Genomic DNA, 25,079 nt, shown 5'->3' with positions numbered 1-25,079 from the left:
AATATAAAATTTCTATAACTTGCACTAACATTTATCTTTTAAGAACTACAAGTCTTTCTATCCATGGATCGCTTTAAGAGAATGTTAATCATGTTAATGTAATCTTGTTGATTGTTATAACAAACAAATACAGTATTTATGTACCGTATGTTGAATGTATATATCCGTCTTGTGTCTTTCCTTTCCATTCCAACAATATTTTACGGAAAAAATGGCATATTTCATAGATCGTTTGAATTGCAATTAATTACGATTAATTAATTTCTAGGCCGTAATTAACTCGATTAAAAATTTTAATCGTTTGACAGCCCTAAAAAAATAATAAAAACTGGGAGGAAATACGATAATCGAGGCCGTCCTTGAAACTTTTGGCCACTAGATGGCAGCCGCACGCGGCATGAAGCCGGAAGTATTGACATGGTGGAACCTTGACTGTGGCGGACCAACATGGCCGCACTCGGGCGGGGGGCAGCCTTCTTACGATTTCTCCGGTAAGTCCTGATTCAAATGAATTTGATTAAAACGTCTTTGAAAAATATTGACGTGACGTTTTGATGAAACTACACATGCACAAAGAGTACTGGTTTGTTTCTTCAATCCATTAGACGATTGGGTTGGACCGAAAAAGAAACCGGAAGATACTGGAAGGTACATAAAGTGACGCAATAAGATATGTGCGCAATTTGCACATAAACAACTAATTAAACATCGAAATAAAAGTAATAGTTGAACAAGCTACTCATCGTGTTGATTCAGTTGAAATGAAGGACACTGGCGATAGCAGCCGCAGCTTAAGAAACATCTCCATTTACTCCTGCGCGAGGTAAATAACTAAGGAGTAAAATTTATGGAGCCCCAGATATGTAATGTGAAATTAAATTGTCGCCTCAAAAAAACTTTGACGTGCGCACACAATGCTAATTCGTGACCTGGAAATTAGTTTATATGTGCACGAAACTCACGTTTATACTCACAGAGTAGCTGTGTTCTAACTGGACATGTGAGTAAACACAAAAAATGCAAATTGTTGCCAAAAACATCAATCATCAAATTCAAATTTGTATTCTGTGGCCACTATGAAGTACGAAGTACGAAACTTAAATGTGCATTTAATGCTACTTCATCGCCAGAATTTTGTATTTTGTGTTCACATTACACGTTCTGGGTAGGACTGGGAAATTTTAAGATCAAAGATGGGACAAAAATGTCCATCAATCTCTGTTATCAGCCATATCATATTTCATTGATCATATGCTTATGGTGGAAAACACAGAAAAGCCTGAAAAAGCAGTTTCTGCTCTTGTACTCCTCTTTAAAAGAAACTTGTATTTTAAGCCAAAACAACTGTTGCATTTGATAGAACAATATGTCAATATGCTGACCAGTGTTGTTAATCTTACTTTAAAAAAGTAATTAATTATAGTTACAAATTACTTCTCCCAAAAAGTAATTGCGTTAGTAACTCAGTTACCTGAATGTAAGAGTAATTAGTTACTTGGCAAAGTAACTGGTGATCATTTTCATGTTTTGTTTTGTTTTGATGCTGAAAGCCAGCATCCCGGAGTCATCTCTTCACTGTCAACATTGACACTGGCATGTTATGGGTACTATTTAACGAAGCTGCTAGGTGAGGACCTGCAAGGCATCTATTTCTCAAACTAGAGACTCTTACGTACTTGTCTTCTTGCTCGGTTGTGCAGCGGGGCCTCCCGCTTCTCTCTCTACTCTGGTTAGATCTCGTTTGTGCTGCTCTCTGAAGGGAGTTGTACACAGCGTTGTAGGAAATCTTCAATTTCTTGGCAATTTCTCTTATGGAATAGCCTTCATTTCTAAGAACAGATTGTCAAGTTTCACGTGAAAGTTGTCTTTTTCTGGCCATTTTGAGAGTTTAAGCACACCCACAAAGGTGATGCTTCAGATACCCAACTAGCTCAAAGGAAGATTAGTTTTATAGCTTCTATAACCACCTAAACTGTTTGGAGCTGTGCCAACATAGCTGCACAAGGTTTTCTAATCATCTATTATCCTTCTAAGGCAACTAGCAAGCACAATGTACCATTAGAACACTGGAGTGATGTTTGCTCTAAATGGGCCTCTTTACAAAACTATGTAGATTTTGCATTAAAACCGCTGTAATAGTATAGCTATAATAGTCATTTACCATATTAATGATGTATAGAGTGTTTTTCTGATTAGTTTAAGGTTATTTCCATTATAAAAAACTGCTTTTCTTTCAAAAACAAGGAAATTTCTATGTGACCCTAAACTTTTGAACGTTAGTGTATATATATTGTTATTAACTACATTTTGGCCCTTAAATGGCGATTTGTAAGAAGTTTATGATGTTTATGGTATTAAATCTTTAAATCATAGAAAAGCAAGTACAGTGGTACCTCGACGATGGCTTCGACCACTATCTTTTCGACTTCCGACGTAAAATTTGACACGTCACTTGTTTCTACATCCGACGAAATGCTCGAAATACGACAATTCATGACAACGTCGCAATGTCATTGTTTTCCCGCAAGACTGACGCACGGCGGATTTTCATGTGAGAGAAATCAACGTGGGTTCCAAGAATGTTAAAGCAGGTGGTAAAAAAAAAAAAGGTGAGGCTTACCATTGAAATGAAGATGGAATGATAGAAAAATATAATAAGCACTGAGCTGGTCTGACGGTTAGTCCGGTTAGAACAATAATGATGCCCGTCCTGAATTAATCAGACCAAAACTTTCTCTTCATCAACGCGTTGCCTTTTTATTTTCTTTCTATGAGAAAGTTTGTCTTAGCTCTCTTTAGGTGGCCACTATACTGTATGCCTTCTCAGAAAAACAACAAATTGCAACTCGCCACCAGGGGGATCCAAAACACGTAACATGCAAGCAACTTGGCATTTTAAACAGATTTAGAATAGTGTTTTGGGCTGTGGAACGAATTAATGGAATTATTATGTATTCTTATGGGAAAATCCTGCTCGATATACGACCATTTCAACTTACAAACAAGGTCTTGGAACGAATTAACTTCATATGTCGAGGTAGCACTGTACTAGCTGTCCAGAATGAATGAAACTCCTGAATCAATTTACCTCTCTACCGGCCCCTTGCAGGAGCAACACACAGGTACTGTGCAGGTGCGGTAAACCAGCAGGATGCACCTTGGCAAGATGGAGAAGCATGGCTACGTCTGTGGCTGTGGGTGGCAGCCTGTGCGCCGTTCCTTTCACTCAGGTAAGGCCACCTCCCCTATTAAAGGGGAAGTTCAACATTTTTGACGTTAGGCTTAATCTTGTTTATTTAGCCGGTGGAGTTGATTTCAATATACTACGTGCAGTTTGTTAGTTATTTGTTAGTTTCAGGGTTCCAGAGTGGCTAAGCTAGCACGAGTCAATGGTACAATCTTAGCATGCCAATAAAAAAAACAACCTATGAACGCGTGAAAATCACTGATGACTAGAGGCATGCGAAATTACCGATTCTTAGATTATTCGCGATTCGGCTGTGAAAGATTCGAGAACGATTCACAAACATCCAAATTCCGATTATTGAATTATACCAGGTAAAGCAGAACTAAAACACAGTCCGCGCAGTCTTCAGGACGTAATGAGGAACGGACTGAGAGCAAATATCATGTTCAACTCATGCTGCTAGATAAAAAAACCAAAAATACCTGACTGCGGCCGACAGCTGGTTCAAACAACGCTCAGTTGCTAGTTACTACAAACATATGGCCACATACGGCTATAGTAGATATCATATATACGCAGAACTAGATGCTAAATGTCAGACAATTGCGTTGTTAGGAAATATAAAAAGAACTAGATGCGAAACGACACGCTTGCCGTTTAGTAGTTGCCGTGTTGTAAACAGCCGCCATCTTAAAGCAGTAGACTTCTCTAGCAGGCTCTGTTGTAGCGAACCCAATTAACTTTTTATCTGAAAAAGTCCTAAATCAGCAAAATCTTGACTTGAGTCTATCTTTAAATAATGAAACCATTTTAAAACTTTGACATATTGTTAGTGGACAGAAGGGAAATTATGGAATAACGGGAGCAATTTTATCAACTTTAACGGTTGATTCACATTATTAAAGTAATTGAATTTAGTTTAAAGCTGCTGATGCAGAATGGGGACTTGAGTATTTAATTTAATATTTTTAACTGTTAACTTGATACTTAAATATTAGTTTAGTTTAGCTTATTAGGATTTTTAAACTGTTTTGGAACTAATGTACAAAACATTAAAAGGGGGGGTTTGGGTGACATCAATAATCAATTTATAATCGAATCGGAGCCTCTGAATCGTAATCGAATCGTTAGGTACCCAAAGATTCCTACCTCTACTGATGACCCATGCAATCAATAGTGTTGGCTGTTTTTTCAGGATAAAGTTATTAAAACTTTCAATTGCATGTCAATAATTGTAGTAAGAACAGAACATTTGTAATCCAGCAGCTCTGCAGGGAGCAGGGAGGAGTGATATCACATCGTTTTTTTCACCACTGATTTTTTTCATGTCGTAGCCAGCAGCAAATAACCACAGTTTATGTTGTTCCACGTTCTTCAATATATCATTGGAAAGCCACACAAACTGGGAGATCCTAGTCGCAAAGTTGAGAAAAAAAAAAGCAGAGCACCCAGACTGAACGAGTTGCTTCAATCTAATGTGACTCGACAAAATGCAGCTGCCGTTCGAAAAGCAGACCGTCAATAGTAAAACAGTAAAATAATTAACAGTAAAATAGATTTTCCTCCACTATTTAATCGCTTACAATAAGGCAAGTTTGCTGGGCGTCAAAATGTCTTTTGATGGCTAAAAATAAAAACAACTTGGCGCGATCAGCCATCTTTGCTGTTTACATTCGCTCAGAACGCTATGAGGGCGCAACTGAAGTGAATTACGGCTGTTTGGTGTCACATTGTTTTGGCTGCATTGGGATTTTGAAAAATGATCTGCATTTTGAATTTGTTTGACTATCTTAGATCTGTTAATATAGTTTTATATTGGCATTAAGGATGCAACAATACTCAGTTTTATATTGAACCGTTCGATACGCCCTCTATGATTCAATACGTAAAAGTATTCGATCCAAATGAAAAGCTCCCACCCACAATGAATTTTGGGAATTTATTTTTGTCGTCTCTCTCGCTAAAATGTCCGGCGCAGCTTTGCCTTGACATAATAAACTCTGCCGCTAGCAGCTCCCTTCCTCCCCCAAACTGCCTGATAAATGTGAGGTAAGACAGAAATTTAAGGTGACAGCTTGCCAGCGTCAATGTCGTACAAATCCGTTGATTGGCAGCATTTTGTATGAGCTGATATGCTTTTCCCACTGGTATATATTTAACTCATTTGCTCCCAAAAATGTATAAATACGTTCTATTTTTAATTGTTTCAGTTTCCCAAAAACGTATTTATACGTCTTTTACATTTTTTTTTTTTTTTTTTTGACAAGAGGCATCTCTAGGTTCTGTTGGACCTAAACTGCATTGCACAACGCTCAAAACTCATTTTAAAGCAATAAAACTGGCCACTGGAGGGCAGTAGCGCATTTTGTAAGAACTCATCTCGGGCCAAGAAAGCAAGTGAAGAAAAAATAGTCAGGAAACGGAAGTTTGAGGAATCTTGTGAAGACGCGTGAGAATTTGAGAAAAATGCGGAGAACGATCGGAGAAAAAAAGGCAAACGACACTGGAGGAGTGTTTTGAAAAGAAAACGAAACCATTGTCAAGGAAGGCTAAAAAAAAAAAATCTATCTTTATGAGACAGACGGTGACGGCCACAACAGCGTTAGGTTCCTCACGCGTTCTGCGGAGCTCACGTTGCGTTACTTCTGAGCCCGAGGTTGAAACCAAAGATGATGAAAAAAGTGAAACCGATCTTGATCCGGACTCATCAGGTTACTGGGAGCCAGCTCATTCAACCGGGAGCAGTCGAGAGCCTTCCCATTGTTATGTGCGCAAATAGTTCAACAGTTCAATAGTTTAGTTATGTGTAAATAAATTGTTACTTTGCGATCAAAAGCTCTATTTGTCTTGTTGTTTATGTTATTTTGAAAAAGGAAAACATTATTCAGATGTTTCGGATGTAACTAAAGCAAAAAATAGCTGTGTTAAAGTCAAAGTTATGTTTGAAAAGTATGCTTTTACAAAAAGCTCAATTTCTCTGTTTTTTCATCAGAAATTGGAAAATTGCTCAAACTAAGCTCTTTTCTAATGATGATTTCTAAAGAATGGAAAAAGATATGAACTAACTTTTTTTTCTGCTAAAAGAAGAGAATCTAATCTTTCTTTTGGTGGGTTGCATGTTTATATAGCAATAGAACAGAATTTTCTGTGGGCCTTGCAAAATCAGTCAAAATCCAGTAAAACGTCCGGGAGCGAAGGGCCTTGCTCCAGTGAAAATGGTTGGGAGTGAATGAGTTAACATTGACTGCCTTTATGGATACGTACAACAAAGTATATTTTTGCCGACTTGCCTGCTACGAATAACCTCGCTATCACAACAGGCAGCTTAAGACATTGGGACACAGAGCGCTAATTCACAGTTACATGTAGGGATGGGAATCGAAATCCGATTCCAATTCCGACCCGGTTCCTAGTGTTTCGAGGCCTCGACATCACAATGAAAAAGCCTTAACGATCCCTTTAACGATTCCTAAAGGCGCATATTGCGTCGTGACTATCTTGTTGTCCAGACTCATCAAACTAGCATGGCGCCAAGAACCACCCGCTCCAACGTTTGGCTACACTTCACCAGGAAAGGGGGTGAAAATGAAAGGTTACGATGGTTTAGCACGAGCATTGCAGCCGTAAACATAACAATGACAGCACGTAGGTTCAAACGCTCGATAGTGTGTCTTCACTTCACGAGGAAAAATTTCAACAAAACGACTTGCAGTCATTGCAAGGTGGAGCTAACTGCATTGGGAAGGAAGGTGGAGATAACTGCATCGGGAGGGAATAGACTGCAATGTCCTCACCGAGACAGCTATACAGCTAGCTAAACTCCGAAATGACGATACAGAAGACGTTGGTATAATTTGCTGACTTTATTCAACCATCACTTGGAAGAGTGAAACCAAAAAAGAAATAATAGATAACAAATCGATTTCATCCCCAATAACAAACAGGTTTGCGTCAACGTAAATCAGCGATGATTAGCTGCTAATACAGTAATAACAAAACGGTTAGCATGCGTTCGCTAGCATTAGCACATCGTTCAAACCACTGCACAACTGGATTTAAGTGTCCGATCGCGAGTGGAAACACACAACAAAAACACAAAAGATGATACATACTGGCGTTGCCTCTGTAGATATTTTACAAACATTAACAAAGAACGTAGGGTGGTAGCAGTGCTTCCCTCTCTCACTAACTCGCTCACTTGCTTGGATGCGGCATTTCTTCTTCGCGTGTAAGCGCGCTCTTCTTCACGTGAGCGTGTTCTTCGACGTGTGAGGAAGCGCAAGGGCGCCCCCACTTGAGCGTGAAAGCACCATAAAAACTAAAAGGCATGCATTTCAATATACTGGTAAACAATACACTTTAACAGGGTCCCCAAACTATTATATTATTATTATACTATTATATTATTGGTTAAACAAACACGATGCCAATTAAAACGTTTCTTCTTCTTTTTCCCCAAATTAGAATTGATAAGAGAATCGATAAAGAATCGAATCGTTAAGCAATATTGATAATGGAATCTGAATCGTAAAACTCCTATCAATTCCCATCCCTAGTTACATGATGAACAGTGAGTGGCAGATTAAGCGCGCTGTAATTCAAACATGTCCTGTTTATGAAAGTCGATTGTCAAATGCTGGTGTTGTGCAGTAATGAGCAGACGTGACTTCTGTGGCGTCTTTTTTAATGCCCGACAACACTTGCGCACACACACTAGATATCATCGAATAGCAACCTAGATATGCTACGTTAGATCCCATGCCAATGGCTGCGTGAGCCCAGAGTGACCATGGGACCCGTAGTAAATATACGACATCGATAAATTTAAAACTGCCATGACTGAATGGAAGTTAAACAGGCCAAATCAATCCATACCAGTGACTGTAGATAATGCTGCAAATAGTATTCATTCAGTACGTAACACAGATGGACTCAGACCACAAATAGGATGTTTTGCTCATATGGTAAACATACCTGCTAAGAGAGCAGTAGCAATCAACAGTGTGCACCGCTTCACTTTACAAACAGTAAAGATTGTTCTCAGCACTTATATACAACATTTCTTCAGATCAGTAAGAAGTAAACCCAAAAATATTATGCACTATAATGCATGTTTTTATGATGGCATTTATTTTTGCATGTTAGCAAAATAAATAAATAACACTTATATTTTTTGTTTCAGAGCATTAAATGTGTTGAATCGAATCGAAAATCGTGTCCCTCATTTCGAAAATCGGACCGAACCGTTACTTAACTGTATCGTTGCATCCCTAATTGGCATGCTAAGATTGTACCATTGAATCGCGCTAGCCTAGCCACTCCAGAGCCCCGAAACTATCATATCTGACAAACTGCATGGAATTTGTTGAAATAACTCCACCGACTAATTAAAACCCACGCTAACTCGAAGATTAAGCCTAATGTCAAAAATTCTGAACTTCCCCTTTAAGCCACATTTCTTAAATTCATGTTTATAGTCAGAAATGTCCAGTGATTTTCATAGAAAGTTGTCAGCATTAAAAATTCAAGCCTGTTTCTGTGTTGCAGGCTCCGAGTTTGTCTCATGAGTCGTTGATAAGACGAGCAGCCTCACTGGTGACTGACAGTTCCAACACGTTCCTGTCTCAGACCACTTTAGCGCTCATAGATGCAATTACTGAGTATTCAAAGGTGAGTTTGACTCAAAACCCTGAAAATATATGACAGCTCAGCTGTTTGATGAATTGCAGTAGTATGTATTGACCACTAGATGTCTCTGAAGTAGCAAATCAGTTATATCATATTACACCACTAACACGAATTACTGGTTATTTTTTGCGATTAGTCAATTAATTTGCCCATATATAACATTTGTTATTTGCTGTGGCATTACTGTGGGATTTACATTTTAGCTGTAAATTTGCATTGGAATAAACAGCTGTGCGTTCAATGAATATTATGTAGTTATCATTGCAATAATCTCATTTTACACATTACAAAGATAATCATTTGCTTTCATCGAGACAATCAGAGAATACTTATTTTTCTAATAGCTTTTTAGGTTTATTTTGGGGCTGTCAAACGATTAAAAATTCTAATAGAGTTAACTACAGCTTCAAAATTAATTAATCGTAATTAATCGCAATTCAAACTCTAAGATATGCCATATTTTTCTGTAAATTATTGTTGGAATGAAAAGATAAGACACAAGACGGATATATACATTCAACATACGGTACATAAGTACTGTATTTGTTTATTATAACAGTAAATCAACAAGATGGCATTAACATTATTAATATTCTCTTAAAGCGATCCATGAATAGAAAAACTTGTAGTTCTTAAAAGATAAATGTTAGTAAAAGTTATAGAAATTTTGTATTTATACCCCTCTTAATGTTTTCGGTTTATTAAAATTTGTAAAATTTTCAATTAAAAAATAAACTAGTAGCTCGCCATTCTTGATGTCATTACATCATGTTCACTCCTTAAACACATAAAATCATTTGGACCCAAGTGCCAGCAGAGGGCGCCAGACAAAAAAAAAAAAAAAAACAAGTAACAAGCAGACATTACACTGCTGTCATTTTAATCTGGGCGGGGCATGTGCGTTAAAGGGGATGTAGCGCCCTGGGAAAATTTTGATATTCCATCATTTATCCATAAACGCATGCCTTTTATATTCATATCATGCCACTTCGTGTAATTACACACAAGAAAATGAGAGAAATTTGGCTCGATTGTCAAGCTAAAACGACCGGCGCCCGAGATCTGGCAGATTGTGTGCGTGACGTCACGTCAAGTGAAGAGAGTGCCACCGGCCACTAGGGGGGCAGCGCCTGTCTGCATCAATATAATTCCTTCTAGTGTGGGGAGAATTAGGGGTGTTTTGAGCTGTTTATGCTGATGCATTGTGTTCGTCCTGCACATATTCCAGGTTCCCTCATGAAGAAACACCGCTCGTTGTCAATAAAAGAGAATTCAGAGTTGGCAGTGAGGGCTGTTTCTTCAACAAGAAAAAGGCTCAGTGCTTTAATACTGAATGGCGGCGATGATGGCAGTCAATTTCGTTTCTAGTTTCAGCGACGAATCCGACGTAGAAGGACGTAACGAATGTTCATCTAATGGTGACGAGGAGAGTTGCAAAGCTTTAATCGGTGTTATAGGTGACCAATTTGAGCCCAAACGAACGCCAATGCAGCGTAATGAAACGGTCATTGAGGGGAGCAATGACACTGATGAAACATCGGCAGCAGATCGTGTGGGAAACACCAATGATTTGTTTAGCATTTCTTTTTGTGAAGCTGATACACCGTGACTGCAAAATAAAGGAATGCATAGAATAATTATAATTTATTGCGCTATCATAGCTTTTCGCTCTGCCAACAGACACAAATATGAACGGGATCAGAGGATTTGTTCTATATATTTTACGAACGATCATTTATACATGTGTCGAGTCCTGTATCCAAAGGCGTGACATTTTTTTTAATTAATTATAAAAGAGTACTCACTCTGGCCATTTCAAGCTTGGCTGCTCCCTTCTTTGCGTAGCTTTAGCCTCCTTTAGCAGTCATCGTCTCTCTCTTGATATCTCGGGACATTTAGGTGGCTGTGCATCTATGGTCGGCACCGCATCTCCTTTGAGCAGCAATCTTTTAGCAAAACCCGATTTCTCTTGTCCATAGTTCGAGAAGCTTTCAGTTGGAAAATGCGCACCACAGAAAAGCGTGCCGGAGGCTGTGTCTAGAAAATTAGCCCTCTTTGCACGGACGAACTTTACCCATTTTCTGTGTAGTCCAGCTTTTTTTTTCGCGTTCAGGAACTCATGGATACTATATTCCGATAAACAACTATTTGTACACCACATAGCACAGCAGTTTTGAACCATTGTTGTGATGTTTTGGTCAAACAAACCCCAACGCTACTCTCTCGTCGTTAAAAAACAATGCCACCTAGCTCCGCCTCGACTTTCAATCACTTGTCGTGACGTCGCCGCCCCATTCGGCTGTTTCCGGAACACTTTCGGTAGTGTTCGTCATTTTCGATCTATTTTCGATAATTGCTCATTAATGTGATTGATTTTTTTGTTAACTTTATCAATATTTGTTATCTTGGCGCATAACGGTTCTATTGATGTCTCACACCCCCTTTGCCGAAACATCCCCTTTAATTGCGTCAAATATTTTAACGTGATTAATTTTTAAAAATTAATTACCGCCCGTTAACGCAATAATTTTGACAGCCCTAGTTTATTTTCAAAAGAATAAATTAAAATGCACTTTTCCCTTTTACTTTTTAGAAATAAATAAAAAATTAAAAAGTTTATTTATTTTTTAAATATATTTATTTAGCATGTTCTTTGAATAAATCCCCAAAAACGAAAAATATAATGGAAATAATTTCTTTGCCTTTTAAAAGAATAAAATAAAGAATAATGTAAATCTCAAATAAACCAATGCCACAATTTTGTGGTGTCTACTGTATGTGCAGTCACCAATGGCTGATGAATATCTGCACGAATTTATCCTGAAAGAAGGTGGCCAAAAGTGAGAACAATTGGACACAAAATCCCGCAAATAAGAGCTTATATGTCTTTTTTTTTGGTCAGGCTGTTCACACGCTAGTAGCGCTCCAAAAGCGCTACCTAGCATCACTGGGGAAACTGAGCCAAGCAGAGGAGGATTCCATCTGGCAGGTGATGGTTGGCCAGAGAGCGGAGGTGAGTTTTGGCCTTCTAAACAAAGCTGACTGCTGTGGCGGTCTGACATTTCATGTTCTCCTTTGAAATAGATCAGCGACAGGCAAGAGGAGTGTAAGCGATTTGAGGCAGTGTGGATCAACGCCATCCGTTTGTGTGAAACAGCGGCTGAGGCGGCGTATACTTCAGGTGTGGAAAAGTGACCTCACAGCCTTCTAGTTGGTCAGTTTTGGCCCTTAGGTAGCAAAACGGCCCCAAATCATGATGCTCCCTCCACCATGCTTCACAGTGGGGATGAGGTGTTGATGTTGGTGAACTGTTCCATTTTTTTCTCGACACATGATGTTGTGTGTTACTCCCAAACAATTCAACTTTGGTTTTATCAGTCCACAAAATATTTTGCCACAACTTCTGTGGAGTGTCCAAGTGCTTTTTTGCGAACATTAAACGAGCAACAATGTTTTTTTTAGACAGCAGTGGCTTCCTCCGTGGAGCCCTCCCATGAACACCATTCATGGCCATAGTTTAACATATAGTTAATGTGTGCGCAGAGATATTGGACTGTGCCAGTGATTTCTGTAAGTCTTTAGCTGACAATCTAGTGTTCTTTTTCCCTCTGAGTATTCTGCGCTGAACTCTTGGCGTCATCTTTGGTGGTTGGCCACTCCTTGGCAGAGAAGCAACAGTGCCAAAGGCTCTCCATTTGTAGACAACTTCTCTTACTGTCGATTGACGAACATCCAGACTTTCAGAGATGGTTTTGTATCCTTTCCCAGCTTTATACAAATCAACAAAAATTTATGCAGAAATGTGAGAAATTCCAAAAGGTTCAGATACTTTTTCATACCACTGTACGTCATTATGGAGGACAAGCACACATAGATTTTAAAAAAATAAAAAAATAAAAAAATTGGATTTCAATGATGACTTCCAGTCCAGTGTTATTATATCTATAGAGTAGACAGGCATATTAATGTGTCAAAAGGCAAAGGCCAGATTGTGGTCGTCCCGGCCCGGTAACAAATGCACCACCGCCCGGTGGTTTGGAATCCCAGCTCTAAAATACATTTATATAATTTTAAGCTACTATTAGGTACAACTGTGAATGGCTAAATTGATTGTCATTTTGCTCTGGGTTGTTGTTAAGTAGCTGCTTGTTCACTTCCCAAGTGATGGAGCCGTTAGAATTGAGCAGATTTTATGTTTTTATTCAATGGACGTCATCCGTTCTTCATGTCTTCACTTTTTCTCAAATATGGCAAAAACACCTGAACAAACATTGTGAAAATGTGAGAACCAAACTTCACTTTCAATGAAAGCCAAACGACATAATTCAATGGGGGTTAGACGTTGCGGAGTCCACTGCCGCCCTCTTGTGTTGAAATGTCTAATGTGCAACGGTAAATCCAAATTTTAATTCCAAACCAATATTTATTTAAAAAAAAAAAAAAAAAAAAAAAAAAAAGGCAGACGAAAGATGATTCGTATCTGGAAATCTTACCAGCAGGGCCGAGAACGAAAAGCAGTATTTTTCATGTGGCAAAATGGATTTTGCAATGCGGATTTTTTTTTGTTTTGTTTTTTGCCATGGGGCATTTTTTTCTCATGTGGCAAAACTGATTTTGTCATGTGGCAAAATGTATTTTGAGATGGATTTTTTTTTTTTTGCCATGTTGCAAAATTGATTTTGCCATGTGGCAAAATTAATTTTGACATGTGGATTTTTTTTTTTTTTTTTGGTATGTGACATAATGGATTTTGGTTTTGGGCATTTTTGGGGGGGGTATGTGGCCACAAATCCAAAATCCATTATGCCACATACCAACAAAAAAAAATCCACATGTCAAATTTAATTTTGCCACATGGCAAAAAAAAAAAAAAAAAAAAAAAATGCCACATAGTAAAAAAATAATGCTATGTGGATAGCCGTCAATGGCATAGCCTTACTTTGGCGCCAGTAGAATGTCAGTACGCTGTAATGGTAAGTGTATGGTCAAAAATCACAGCCACATAAGTTTTTCTGCTATTTAATATGAATGGAAAATTTGGACGTGCATAGCCGTCAATGGCATGGACGTGCATGGCCTGCATAAATGCCATACACCCCAAAAAAAAGCCACATACCAAAAAAAAAAAAAAATCATCACGCCACATACCCCAAAAAAATCTACATTTCTAAATTAATTTTGCCACATGGCAAAAAAAAAAAAAAAAAAATTGACGTCAAAATAAAACTTGCCACATGGCAAAAAAAAAAAAAAAAAAAAAAAAAAAACCTATATGGATAGCCGTCAATGACATACATAGCCTTACTTGGGTCCCAGTTGAATGTCAGTGAACTCTAATGGTCAGTGTTTAGTCGAAAATCACAGCCACACGTTTTTTTTCCCCATTTAAAATGAATGGAAAATTTGGACGTGCATAGCCGTCAATGGCATGGACGTGCATGGCCTGCATAAATGCCATATATGCCCCCCCCCCCCCCCCCCCCCAAATTTTTTTTTACCACAAACCATAATCCATTTTGCTACATACAATAAAAAATGGCACATGTCAAAATCAATTTTGCCACATGGCAAAATCCATTTTGCCGTATGGCAAATACCGCTTTTGGTTCTCGCTGATGGATTGACGTAACGTTATGTTTGCAGGGGCAGAGCACGCATCCATCACCATGCAGACCAACATTCAGCTTGCCCGGTCCCAGGCAGAGGAGGCACGAAAATTCTCCAGGGACGCAGACAAGAAGCTGGTAGAGGCCAAAGCCCTGGAGGTCCAAGCATCAGCCCAGCGGGCCGCCGCTCTAGAGAAAAGCGATGAAGATGTGCCTGAAGCTTACCTCAGAGAAGACTGAGATAAGCTAAGAACAAACACAGAAGTGAGAAACTAGTACATGTTGGCGCAAAACTGGATTGCCTCGGTGGAATTCTTGTGAATTTGACAGTTCTTACTCTGAACACATTGTGGAGAATGTTTTTTTTGTTTTTTTTTTTCGTGTCTGACCGAAGTGGAGGTCTTTGCACTGTTTGTGGATTTCAGAATGTCCCTGTAATGTCGAACTTGCTCTGCCAACATTAAAAAAAGAGCATGGAATTTGAAACGGGAAGTTTTTAGACTAAAATAGTCTGAAAGATTTACTCTTTAGGACCCCTACAACACATTGAACATACAATCATGTAAAAAAAATAAGGACACCCGATGGAAGCCTGTGTGTTTTCTAACATACTTGGCCATATGGATATTGAGTATCAATTTTAACACTCTTGAAAGATTCAATTAATAGAAATAAAAATCAATGAAAAAAATATTTTTTATAACTTTTTGTAAAATGTCATTTTTAAATACATGCAATTTCTGTTGAGGAATAAATTAGGACACCCCCATATTCAATCCCACCTAAAATGGCTAAAATTACACACAGGTGTAACACATCAGGTGCACATGATCAGAACATCATTACTAGAGCTGGGAATCTTTGGGCACCTAATGATTCGATTACGATTACGATTCAGAGGCTCAGATTCGATTATAAAACGATTATTGATGCACCCCCTCCTTTTTTTTATTTATTTTTTTGTACATTAGTTCCAAAATTGTTCAAAAATACTCTCAGGCTAAACCAAACTACTATTTCAGTATCAAGTTAACATATAGCAGTAAACAAATATACAAAAATAACATTAACCCTTTAACACCTAAGCCTATTTTGGCCGAATTTGCATGCATTTGATGTTGCCTTTATATTTCAAAGAAAAAATTGTTCACGATGGCCAAGTTGGGTCCCTTTTTTAAGGACACCTTGAACTTCATGTCCAAACTGTTGTTTTCTTCACTGACCAATTACAATCCACATTTTGGACCCAAAAAGACAAAAAAATCCCAAAATAGTTTTTCAAAATTTGTAATGTTGATGTCCCATTGACAACCAAACATGCTCGACCAAACGTTTTGAAGCTTGATAATATTTATTCTACTTGTTAGGATAAACATTCAATAGAAAAAAATAAGATTGAATAGTTTTATGTTTGACAATTCAACACAAACAGCAAGTATGGTCATGGGCGTTTTTGGCCTTTACACATACTATGGTCAAAACGGGTTATATACAGTGCAAAATAGTGAGAAAAAAAATAATATATATCATCTAACACAAAAAGGGTTTGGAGGATATCTCTTTGTGAAGTTAGGTATTATCCCCATCACCTGATCTAAAGTATATAGTAAATGCAACCAAGCTTCTCGAACACTCATCTTTAAAAAATTTGAAAAGATTATAGTGAAGAAAAAATATATATAACATTGAAAAAAAGTATTTTCAAAAATATTGACTAGTAGTTCAGTTCAATTCTAATTTTTCTGGTATACGACCCAATAAAGTTTTTTTTTTTTTTTTTTTTTGCGAACTGAATAAAGCTTCTGCATGAACAGGTCACGGAGCTGCGTCACACACAACGTCACACAGCCTACTCTTTCGCCGTTTGCGCGCTGCTGTAAGCCTGTCACTTCTACTCGCCGAGACGCCGACTCATCCCAGGAAAACAACGACAAATACGGCTCATCTTCGTCCTTGAGTTAATGAAATAATACATTAGCTTGCGCTAAATTTAGTTTTAGATTCATTCTGCACGTTACAAAGTCGCTCGCTCACACTGGCCGTTGCTTGCTTCAGCATGCCTCCTTTTCCTTAGTTGGCGCCTCGCTCGGAAATTTATTAAAAATGTCCACATTCGGTTTGCCCTTCTTGACATCACAACGGCTCTTGGGATGTATGTAGTCTTTTGTGCTGCTTTGGGTTTTGAAAAAGGACAAGAAATGATGGAAATATGGAGATAGATACACGGTCCATGCAGCCTTTTAATGCATATTTATGAGTGCAATAAAACTATAAAACTCAAATGACATTATCTCCCGTTTTTCTTGGTCGATTGACTTCAAATAAAAACTGGTGTGGACATCAACTTCCGTACTTTCAAATGAGACCAACCAGAGGCACGTGGGTGACGTAATTACAGCGTGACGAAGCTTCAAAGACGTTATGCGTAAACGCGTCGCTGCCGACACGTTCGGTGTTAAAGGGTTAAATAAAAAAACTCCAGTCCCCATTCTGTATCAGCAGCTTTAAACTACATTCAATTAATTTAATGTTGGGAATCAACCGTTAAAGTTGTTAAAATTGCTCCCGTTATTCCATAATTTCCCTAAAGTTTTAAAACTATTTTAAAGATAGATTCAAGTCAATATTTCACCGATTTAGGAGTATTTTAGATAAAAAGTTAATTAGGTTTGCTTGGAAGGTTCGCTACAACAGCCTTGCAGGGAAGTGTACTGCTTTAAGATGGCGGCCGTTTACTTAAGCTCGCATCTAGCTTTTTGTAGATGTGCTGTTAACACTACCGAATCTATAATGCATCGAGTCTTATATAAATGATATCTACCGTAACATTATGTGGCTGTACTTTGTAGCAGCTTTTCGGCAGCAGTCAGGTATGTTGTTGTGTTTTTTTTTTTTATCTCGTGGCATGAGTTGAGCTAGAGCCGTGAGTTGAGCATTGGCATTACCCGAGGGGCCGGGTAATGAGAAGCATGATGTTTACTCTCGCTCCGTTCCGTTGCGCTGAGTGTGTTGTACTTCCGCTTTACTAGGCATATTTCAATAATCGGAATTTGGATGTTTGTGAATCGTTCTCGAATCTTCCACGGCCGAATCGCGAATAATCTAAGAATCGGACATTTTGCACACCTTTAATCATTACCCAGTGTTTTGAAGGAAGCTTGCCTTATTTAAACCTCACATTTAGTTTGGTGTGCCCCTGACTGTTGGAGTGAGAGAAAACACCATGGTGAGATCAAAAGAGCTGTCTGAGGCCTTCAGAAAGAAGATTGTAGACACTTATGAGAAGGGGTCCCCAAACTTTTTCCTGTGAGGGCCACATAACTTTTCCCTTCTCTGATGAGGCGCCGGGTCAGTTTGTAACAGAAAAAGTGTGACGATTGCAAGAGTGCCTAAATGTAAAAATGTATTGTTTTTCAGAAAGCCACAATCAAATAACCCTTTCTGGATTCTTCACGGAACAAAAGTAAATAAAATGAAAATTAAAAAAATAATAATTAAGGCTGTCAAAATTATCGCGTTAACGGGCGGTAATTAATTTTTTAAATTAATCACGTTAAAATATTTGATGCATTTAACGCACATGCCCCGCTCAAACAGAATAAAATGACAGTACAGTGTCATGTCCATTTGTTACTTGTGTTTTTTAGTGGTTTGGCGCCCTCTGCTGGTGCTTGGGTGTGACTGATTTTATGGGTTTCAGCACCATGAGCATCGAGTAATTATTGACATCAACAATGGCGGGCTACTAGTTTAAATTTTTGTTTGAAAATTTTACAAATTTTATGAAAACGAAAACATTAAGAGGGGTTTTAATATAAAATTTCTATAACTTGTACTAACATTTATCTTTTAAGAACTACAAGTCATTCTACCCATGGATCGCTTTAACAGAATGTTAATAATGTTAATGCCATCTTGTTGATTTATTGTTATAAAAACCAAATACAGTACTTACGTACAGTATGTTGAGTGTAGGGCTGCAGCTATCGAATATTTTAGTAATCCAGTAATCGCCTGAAAATTCTATCGATTAATCGAGTAATCGGATAAAAAATATATTTTTAGGTCAAGAGCAATTATAAATATACATGAGAAAACAAGACATTTCATCTAATCTTGAACAATTTTCAGTCAATCAATGTCTTTATTTTCGATGTATATTGTTGAAAACAGCCAACAATTGCATCTCAGATGTAACTAGAAATTAAAAAAAAAGACTAATTCACTGCTTTCACTCAAAAACCTTTAGATCTTATTTAAAAAAATATATATACAGTATATATTAGAGGTGTGCAAAATGTCCGATTCTTAGATTATTCGCGATTCGGCCGTGGAAGATTCGAGAACGATTCACAAACATCCAAATTCCGATTATTGAAATATGCCAAGTAAAGTGGAAGTACAACACACTCAGCGCGCCGCGCGGTCTTCGGAACGCAATTAGGGACGGAGCGAGAGTAGCTAAATATCATGCTTCTCATTACCCGGCCCCTCGGGTAATGCCAATGCTCAACTCACGGCTCTAGCTCAACTCATGCCACGAGATAAAAAAACACAACAACATACCTGACTGCTGCCGAAAAGCTGCTACAAATTACATCCACATAATGTTACGGTAGATATAATTTATATAGGACTAGATGCAATATTGATTCGGTAGTGTTAGCAGCATATCTACAAAAAGCTAGATGCGGGCGTTTGTAAACGGCCGCCATCTTAAAGCAGTACACTTCTCTGCAAGGCTGTTGTAGCGAACCTTCCAAGCGAACCTAATTAACTTTTTATCTAAAATACTCCTAAATCGGTAAAATATTGACTTGAATCTATCTTTAAAACAGTTTTAAAACTTTCACATGTCGAAAGTAGATAAAAGGGAAACTATGGAATAACGGGAGCAATTTTAACAACTTTAACGGTTGATTCACAACATTAAATTAATTGAATGTAGTTTAAAGCTGCTGATACAGAATGGGGACTGGAGTTTTTTATTTAATGTTATTTTTGTATATTTGTTTACTGCTATACGTTAACTTGATACTGAAATAGTAGTTTGTTCAAAAATACTCTCAGGCTACACCAATTTTGGAACTAATGTACAAAACATAAAAAATAAATAAGAAAAAAAGGAGGTGGGTGCATCAATAATCGTTTTATAATCGAATCGGAGCCTCTGAATCGTAATCGTAATCGAATTGTTAGGTGCCCAAAGATTCCCAGCTCTAGTATATAGACCCTACTCACGTGACGTCACAGCCACGTCCCCGCGCCAAGTTGTCCGTATACTCGTCATGTTAATGCATTAGCGCTTCGTAAATTCCTCCTATTATGGCGTGTTTTTCTGCTCGTTAACATTAATAATCAAAATGGTGAAGTCGTGTGTGGCGGTCGGTTGTAAAAACAGAGAAGATAGATGGAGAGACTTGAATTTTTACCGTATTCCGAGAGACCCGAAGAGGAGACCGAGATTGACTGCTGCAATTCGATGAGAAAACTGGGCTCCAAACGACTACCAAAGATTATGTAGTAGTCATTTTATATCTGGTAAGATGCATTTAATATATATTTAGAGGGTTTTGGGCTGACAACCACAATTAAGATCATTGCTAGGCTGATCGCCGACAACATACACTCAGACGTTGTGAATGAACTACCTGAAAATATATAATTATAAGGGGATAATCAGACAGTTGTCGTACAATTAATTTACAATTTCACTATTGAGGTCAAAAGCCAAAAAATAAATTCAACTAGGGACAATCTGGAGTAGTGCTATCGCACTTCATATTTATTACATGTTATATATGTATGTAGTGAGAGTGCTATCGCTAAACCATATAAACATTAAAAGCCCTAGCTCCATTGACAAATGATATGAAATACATTAGACTTGACAGTGGATGTTAGCAAGAACAAAAGATTTTGAATTGAAAATTTCGTAACTCACCTTCCGAGCACAAGATTCCTGCCGAATTTTCGTGTACGAGGACCTGTTTCACCCAACCAGCAACGTAGCATTTATAAGCCTTCAAGCTCTTAAAGTTTTTCAAACTTTCGTGAGAATAGGCTGATTTTGTGTGGACAAGATAGTTGTAAATATCAGAATAGCAGATGTCAGGCGAAGCCAGCGGGTCGAAAAACATCGATTTAGGCATCAAATACGGATCTGGCGAATGGATAAACTGAAGCTTTTCCACGTAACGCCTTTTATGCAATGCATCCAATGAGTTTACAGCGTCAGATAACACCGGGACATCCATGAATTGCTCTATAACTTGCTCGACTAATTGAAAACAATGAGAATAGGTCTAAAAAATAGGTACAATATGGCGGCCAGAAACAGCGACACGCCCATTTTGTGACGTAGGTGAGTAGGGTCTATATACATATACCTAAAAATGCCGTTACGCTTGATAACACAGATCACTTAAAAGTTAGGATTTTTTCCCACGTGTTTCAATTTAATTTCTATTTGTGTCAAGCCATTTATAAGTTCTAGTTAAGTTTTAAGTTAGTCTAAACTGTAAGTCCTGATAGGATTTTGAGTTTTTGCAGCGTTCAAAATAAATGTATGATACAGGCTGTATTGGAGCACATTAGGGACCAGTGCTACTTGGTGTTTTATCCAGCAATGACTACTGAGCTAAAATTGATAGTTAACATCATTGAGTTTTTATTTTACACCCTCATCACTCCACAACGTTATATTAAAGCCTGTATGTAAGACACAAAAGTGGTCATAATTAATAGAAACCTAGCCCTCCGCAGGGCTAACGTTAAGTGAGCTAGTGACATTAACGTTATTCTTATTTATTAGTGCTTAGCGCTCTTTATTAGCGCTTAGTGCTCTACTGCTTTAAGATGGCGGCTGTTTACTAACGCTGCCCAGACGCGGCCGAGTCTGTCATTTCGCATCTAGTTCAACATACATGTGCTCTCTATGAGACTCATCTGTCAGACGCTACCTGCTACCAACGAAGCATCGTGCGGGCTAGTATTTAGCAATGTCGCCGTCGTTTGTAACGGCTGTCGGCTGCAGTAAGTTTTTTTTTTCTTTTTTTGCTTCTTCCTCGACGCACGTGACATCAGCGCGTTGTCCCGCATTAAAAGTAGTCCGAGCAAAACGTGATCTTTGAGCTGTCAAAATAAACGATTACTCGAGGTGAATAAAATTACTCGGATCAGTTTTTAAACTCGAGTTACTGGAGTTGCTCGAGTATTCGTTTCAGCTCTAGTTGAATGTATATATCCGTCTTGTGTCATATCTTTCCATTCCCACAATAATTTACAGAAAAATATGGCATATTTTATAGATGGTTTGAATTGCGAATAATTACGATTAATGCGATTAAAATTTTTAATCGTTTGACAGCCCTAAATATAATAATAAATAATAATAACACTATTAATGAAATAGATAATAACCAAATAGCCCTCTCTTTCAATAACACTATTGAAAAAAAAAAAAAAAAAAAAATTGTTCAGGGGGCCGGATCAAATGTGGAGGCGGGCCGTATCCGGCCCGCGGGCCATAGTTTGGGAACTCCTGCTTATGAGTCTGGTAAGGGATTTCAAAAGATCTCAAAAGAATATAAAATCAGCCATTCCACTGACCGGAAAATCATCTACAAGTGGAGGAAATTCAAAACAACTGCCAACATACCCAGGTCTGGCCATCAAAGCAAGTTCACCTTGAGAGCAGACCGCAAGATGGTAAAAGAAATCTCCAAAACCCCTAAAATGTCATCACGGGACCTACAGCAGGCTTTTGCTACTGTTCATGTGAAAGTGCATGGCTCTACAATCGGAAAGAGACTTCACAAGTTTAACCTTCATGGGAGGTGTGAAAGGAGAAATCATTTGCTCTCCAAGAAGAACATGAAGGCCAGACTGAAGTTTGCCAGAGTGAATGTAGACAAAGACCTGGACTTCTGAAATAGTTCTTTGGACAGATGAATCTAAAATTAAATTATTTGGACACGAGAACAGAGGACATGTTTGGCATAAACCCAATACAGCATCCAGGAAAAGAAATCATACCAACTGTGAAGCACGGATGTGGAAGTGTCATGGTTTGGGGATGCAGCAGGACCTGGCCAGTTCACTATTATAAAATCCACCATGAATTCTATCGTGTATCAGAGGGTGCTTGAGGAACATGTGAGATCATCTGTGAAAAAAAAAATTAAAGCTGAAGCAAAACTGGACCCTGCAACATGACAATAACCCAAAACATACCAGTAAATCCACCAAGGACTGTCTAAAAAGGAAGAAATGGAGAGTCCTGGAATGGCCGAATCAAAACCCAGATCTTAATCTCATTGAGATGCTGTGGGGTGTCCTGAAACAGGCTGTACATGCAAGAAACCTCTTAAACCTCTCACAGCTGAAAGTATTCTGCATTGAAGAGTGAGGCAAACTTTCTTCAGACCGGTGTCAAAGACTGGTAGATGGCTACAAAAAGTGTCTCACTTAAGTTATTTCAGCCAAAGGAGGTAACAATAGCTATTAGGTGGTAGGTTTTCCGAACTTTTTCCTCAGTTTGAATATGCATTTATGTTGATATATTTGGTTTAAGGAGTAAAACAATGTTAATTTTTGTTGTTTACCTGCAATTAAATGACTTTCTTTTCCAGAGATAAAGAAAAACAAGATCAGACATTGATATGTGAACATTTCTTAAAAAAGAACTGAATGTTAATGGGGTGTCCTAATTTTTTCACATGACTGTATCCTGCAAGTTTAATAATAATCCCTTTATTTAAAACATACAGAGTCAGACATACAGTAGCTAACCGAATAACCTCCGCCTTCCCCAGGGTTCAACTGCTGGTGGAGAGAACAAGACAAAAGTACTTTTTGTGGTTGTATAAGGAAGTGTGTAATCATTGCTAGCATCTAAATCAAAATAACTTTGGGAATACAATATCCTTATGGGTTAAATCAAACTTATCTTTAAAACACACTTCCTAAAACCCTTCGGCCAGTCACGCTGCACTCTTGCAATGTTAGTGTGTTGCTATTTGAATAGTTTAATTGTTGATTCCCAAAGTTACCAGCTAACAACTTTCCGAAAAATTACCAGTGGAATCAATCACTTCTGCTCTCAACCATACACAAAGTCTAAGAAGGGGCAGGCCCCCCCCCCGCGCCCCCCCCCGGTTGCCGAAAAGTGTCATAGCATGTAATTGACTTTCCTATATATGATTTTAAAATGAAGAGTTTTCCGGTAAAATATTGTCTTAAAAAGTTGTAAAGCAATAAAAACAGCAAAAATGAATGAAATGAACAAGATATTTTTATAATGTGTCAAAATTAGGGCTGTCATATGATTAAAATTTTTAATCGAGTTAATCACATCTTAAAAATAATCGTAATTCAAACCATCTATAAAATATGCCATATTTTTCTGTAAATTATTGTTGGAATGGAAAGATAAGACACAAGATGGATATATACATTCAACATACGGTACATAAGTACTATATTTGTTTATTATAACAATAAATCAAATATAGAAATTTTATATTAAAACTAGGGCTGTCAAACGATTAAAAATTTTAATCGAGTTAATTACAGCTTAAAAATTAATCGCAATTAATCGCAATTCAAACCATCTATAAAATATGCCATATTTTTCTGTAAATTATATATATTCTGTAAAATAAATTGTTGGAATGGAAAGATAAGACACAAGATGGATATATACAGTGGGGAGAACAAGTATTTGATACACTGCCAATGGGAAAATCCATTGGCAGTGTATCAAATACTTGTTCTCCCCACTGTACATTCAACATACGGTACTTAAGGACTGTAGTGGGCATTTCACTCTACTGTCATTTAAATGTCTATGCTGTCCTCACTCCGAAGCGTCTACTTTTTCCAAAGCTAGACAGCTAGTGAACGACGCCTTCATAATCAGACTTCTTCCTTTTTCATCTGATTTATTAATAAAATAGCCTCAAACCATTGTCCTCTTTAGACCGTCGTAAAACTCCAAAAAAAATGTACACAAGCATTGCATTAGCAACAACGTTAGCTTAGCACGCTATACAGGTTCACTAAACATAAACAAAAAGCGTCTCATACAAAAAATAGAACATTTCGCTTACTAACATAATATGTAAATTCTTTACAACAACCATACTTACGGACAAATCTTGTCCAAGGATCATATAAGCACAACATTACAACGTAGGCTTCAGCCCGAGACGTCGTGCAGCCATATGAATTGGCAAGAAAAAAATAAACCATGTCGCAAAGCGACCACAAGAGTTCGCTGTTGTGCTGCAGCACAAAAAGCCTTGCTGTAAAACTTAACAAAAGGCAGAATACTGTCTGAGCGGGACATGTGCGTTAATTGCGTCAAATATTTAAACGTGATTAATTTAAAAAATTAATTACCGCGCGTTAACGCGTTAATTTTGACAGCCCTAATTAAAACCCCTCTTAATGTTTTTAGTTTAATAAAATTTGTAAAATTTTCAATCAAAAAATAAACTATTAGCTCGCCATTGTTGGTGTCAATAATTACACAAAGCTCATGGTGCTGAAACTAGGGCTGTCAAACGATTGAAACTTTTAATCGGGGTAATTAC

At 37.8% G+C, this 25,079-nt stretch overlaps 1 protein-coding gene across 1 annotated transcript; it reads left to right on the top strand.

Moving 5' to 3' along the window:
- Positions 1–411: 411 nt before the first annotated feature.
- On the top strand, positions 412–17,059 carry LOC130917483 (diablo IAP-binding mitochondrial protein-like). The gene is made up of 6 exons (XM_057838932.1): positions 412–491; positions 3,110–3,230; positions 8,735–8,857; positions 11,778–11,888; positions 11,960–12,056; positions 14,519–17,059. The coding sequence occupies exons 1-6, from the start codon at positions 448–450 to the stop codon at positions 14,719–14,721; spliced, it is 699 nt and encodes a 232-aa protein (XP_057694915.1). The 5' UTR covers positions 412–447; the 3' UTR covers positions 14,722–17,059.
- The last annotated feature ends 8,020 nt before the right edge of the window (positions 17,060–25,079 follow it).

The sequence above is a fragment of the Corythoichthys intestinalis genome, chromosome 6, assembly GCF_030265065.1.
Source record: "Corythoichthys intestinalis isolate RoL2023-P3 chromosome 6, ASM3026506v1, whole genome shotgun sequence".
In the NCBI taxonomy this organism is placed as follows: domain Eukaryota; kingdom Metazoa; phylum Chordata; class Actinopteri; order Syngnathiformes; family Syngnathidae; genus Corythoichthys; species Corythoichthys intestinalis.
The sequence above is the reverse complement of the archived record's forward strand: the minus strand, read 5'-3'. Positions and strand labels throughout refer to the sequence as shown.

Coding starts and splice junctions, on each gene's coding strand:
- LOC130917483 (XM_057838932.1), top strand. CDS start 448: ATGGCCGCACTCGGGCGGGGGGCAGCCTTCTTACGATTTCTCCG. Junction 492..3,109: donor GCCTTCTTACGATTTCTCCG/GTAAGTCCTGAT, acceptor GGCCCCTTGCAG/GAGCAACACACAGGTACTGT. Junction 12,057..14,518: donor TGAGGCGGCGTATACTTCAG/GTGTGGAAAAGT, acceptor TTATGTTTGCAG/GGGCAGAGCACGCATCCATC.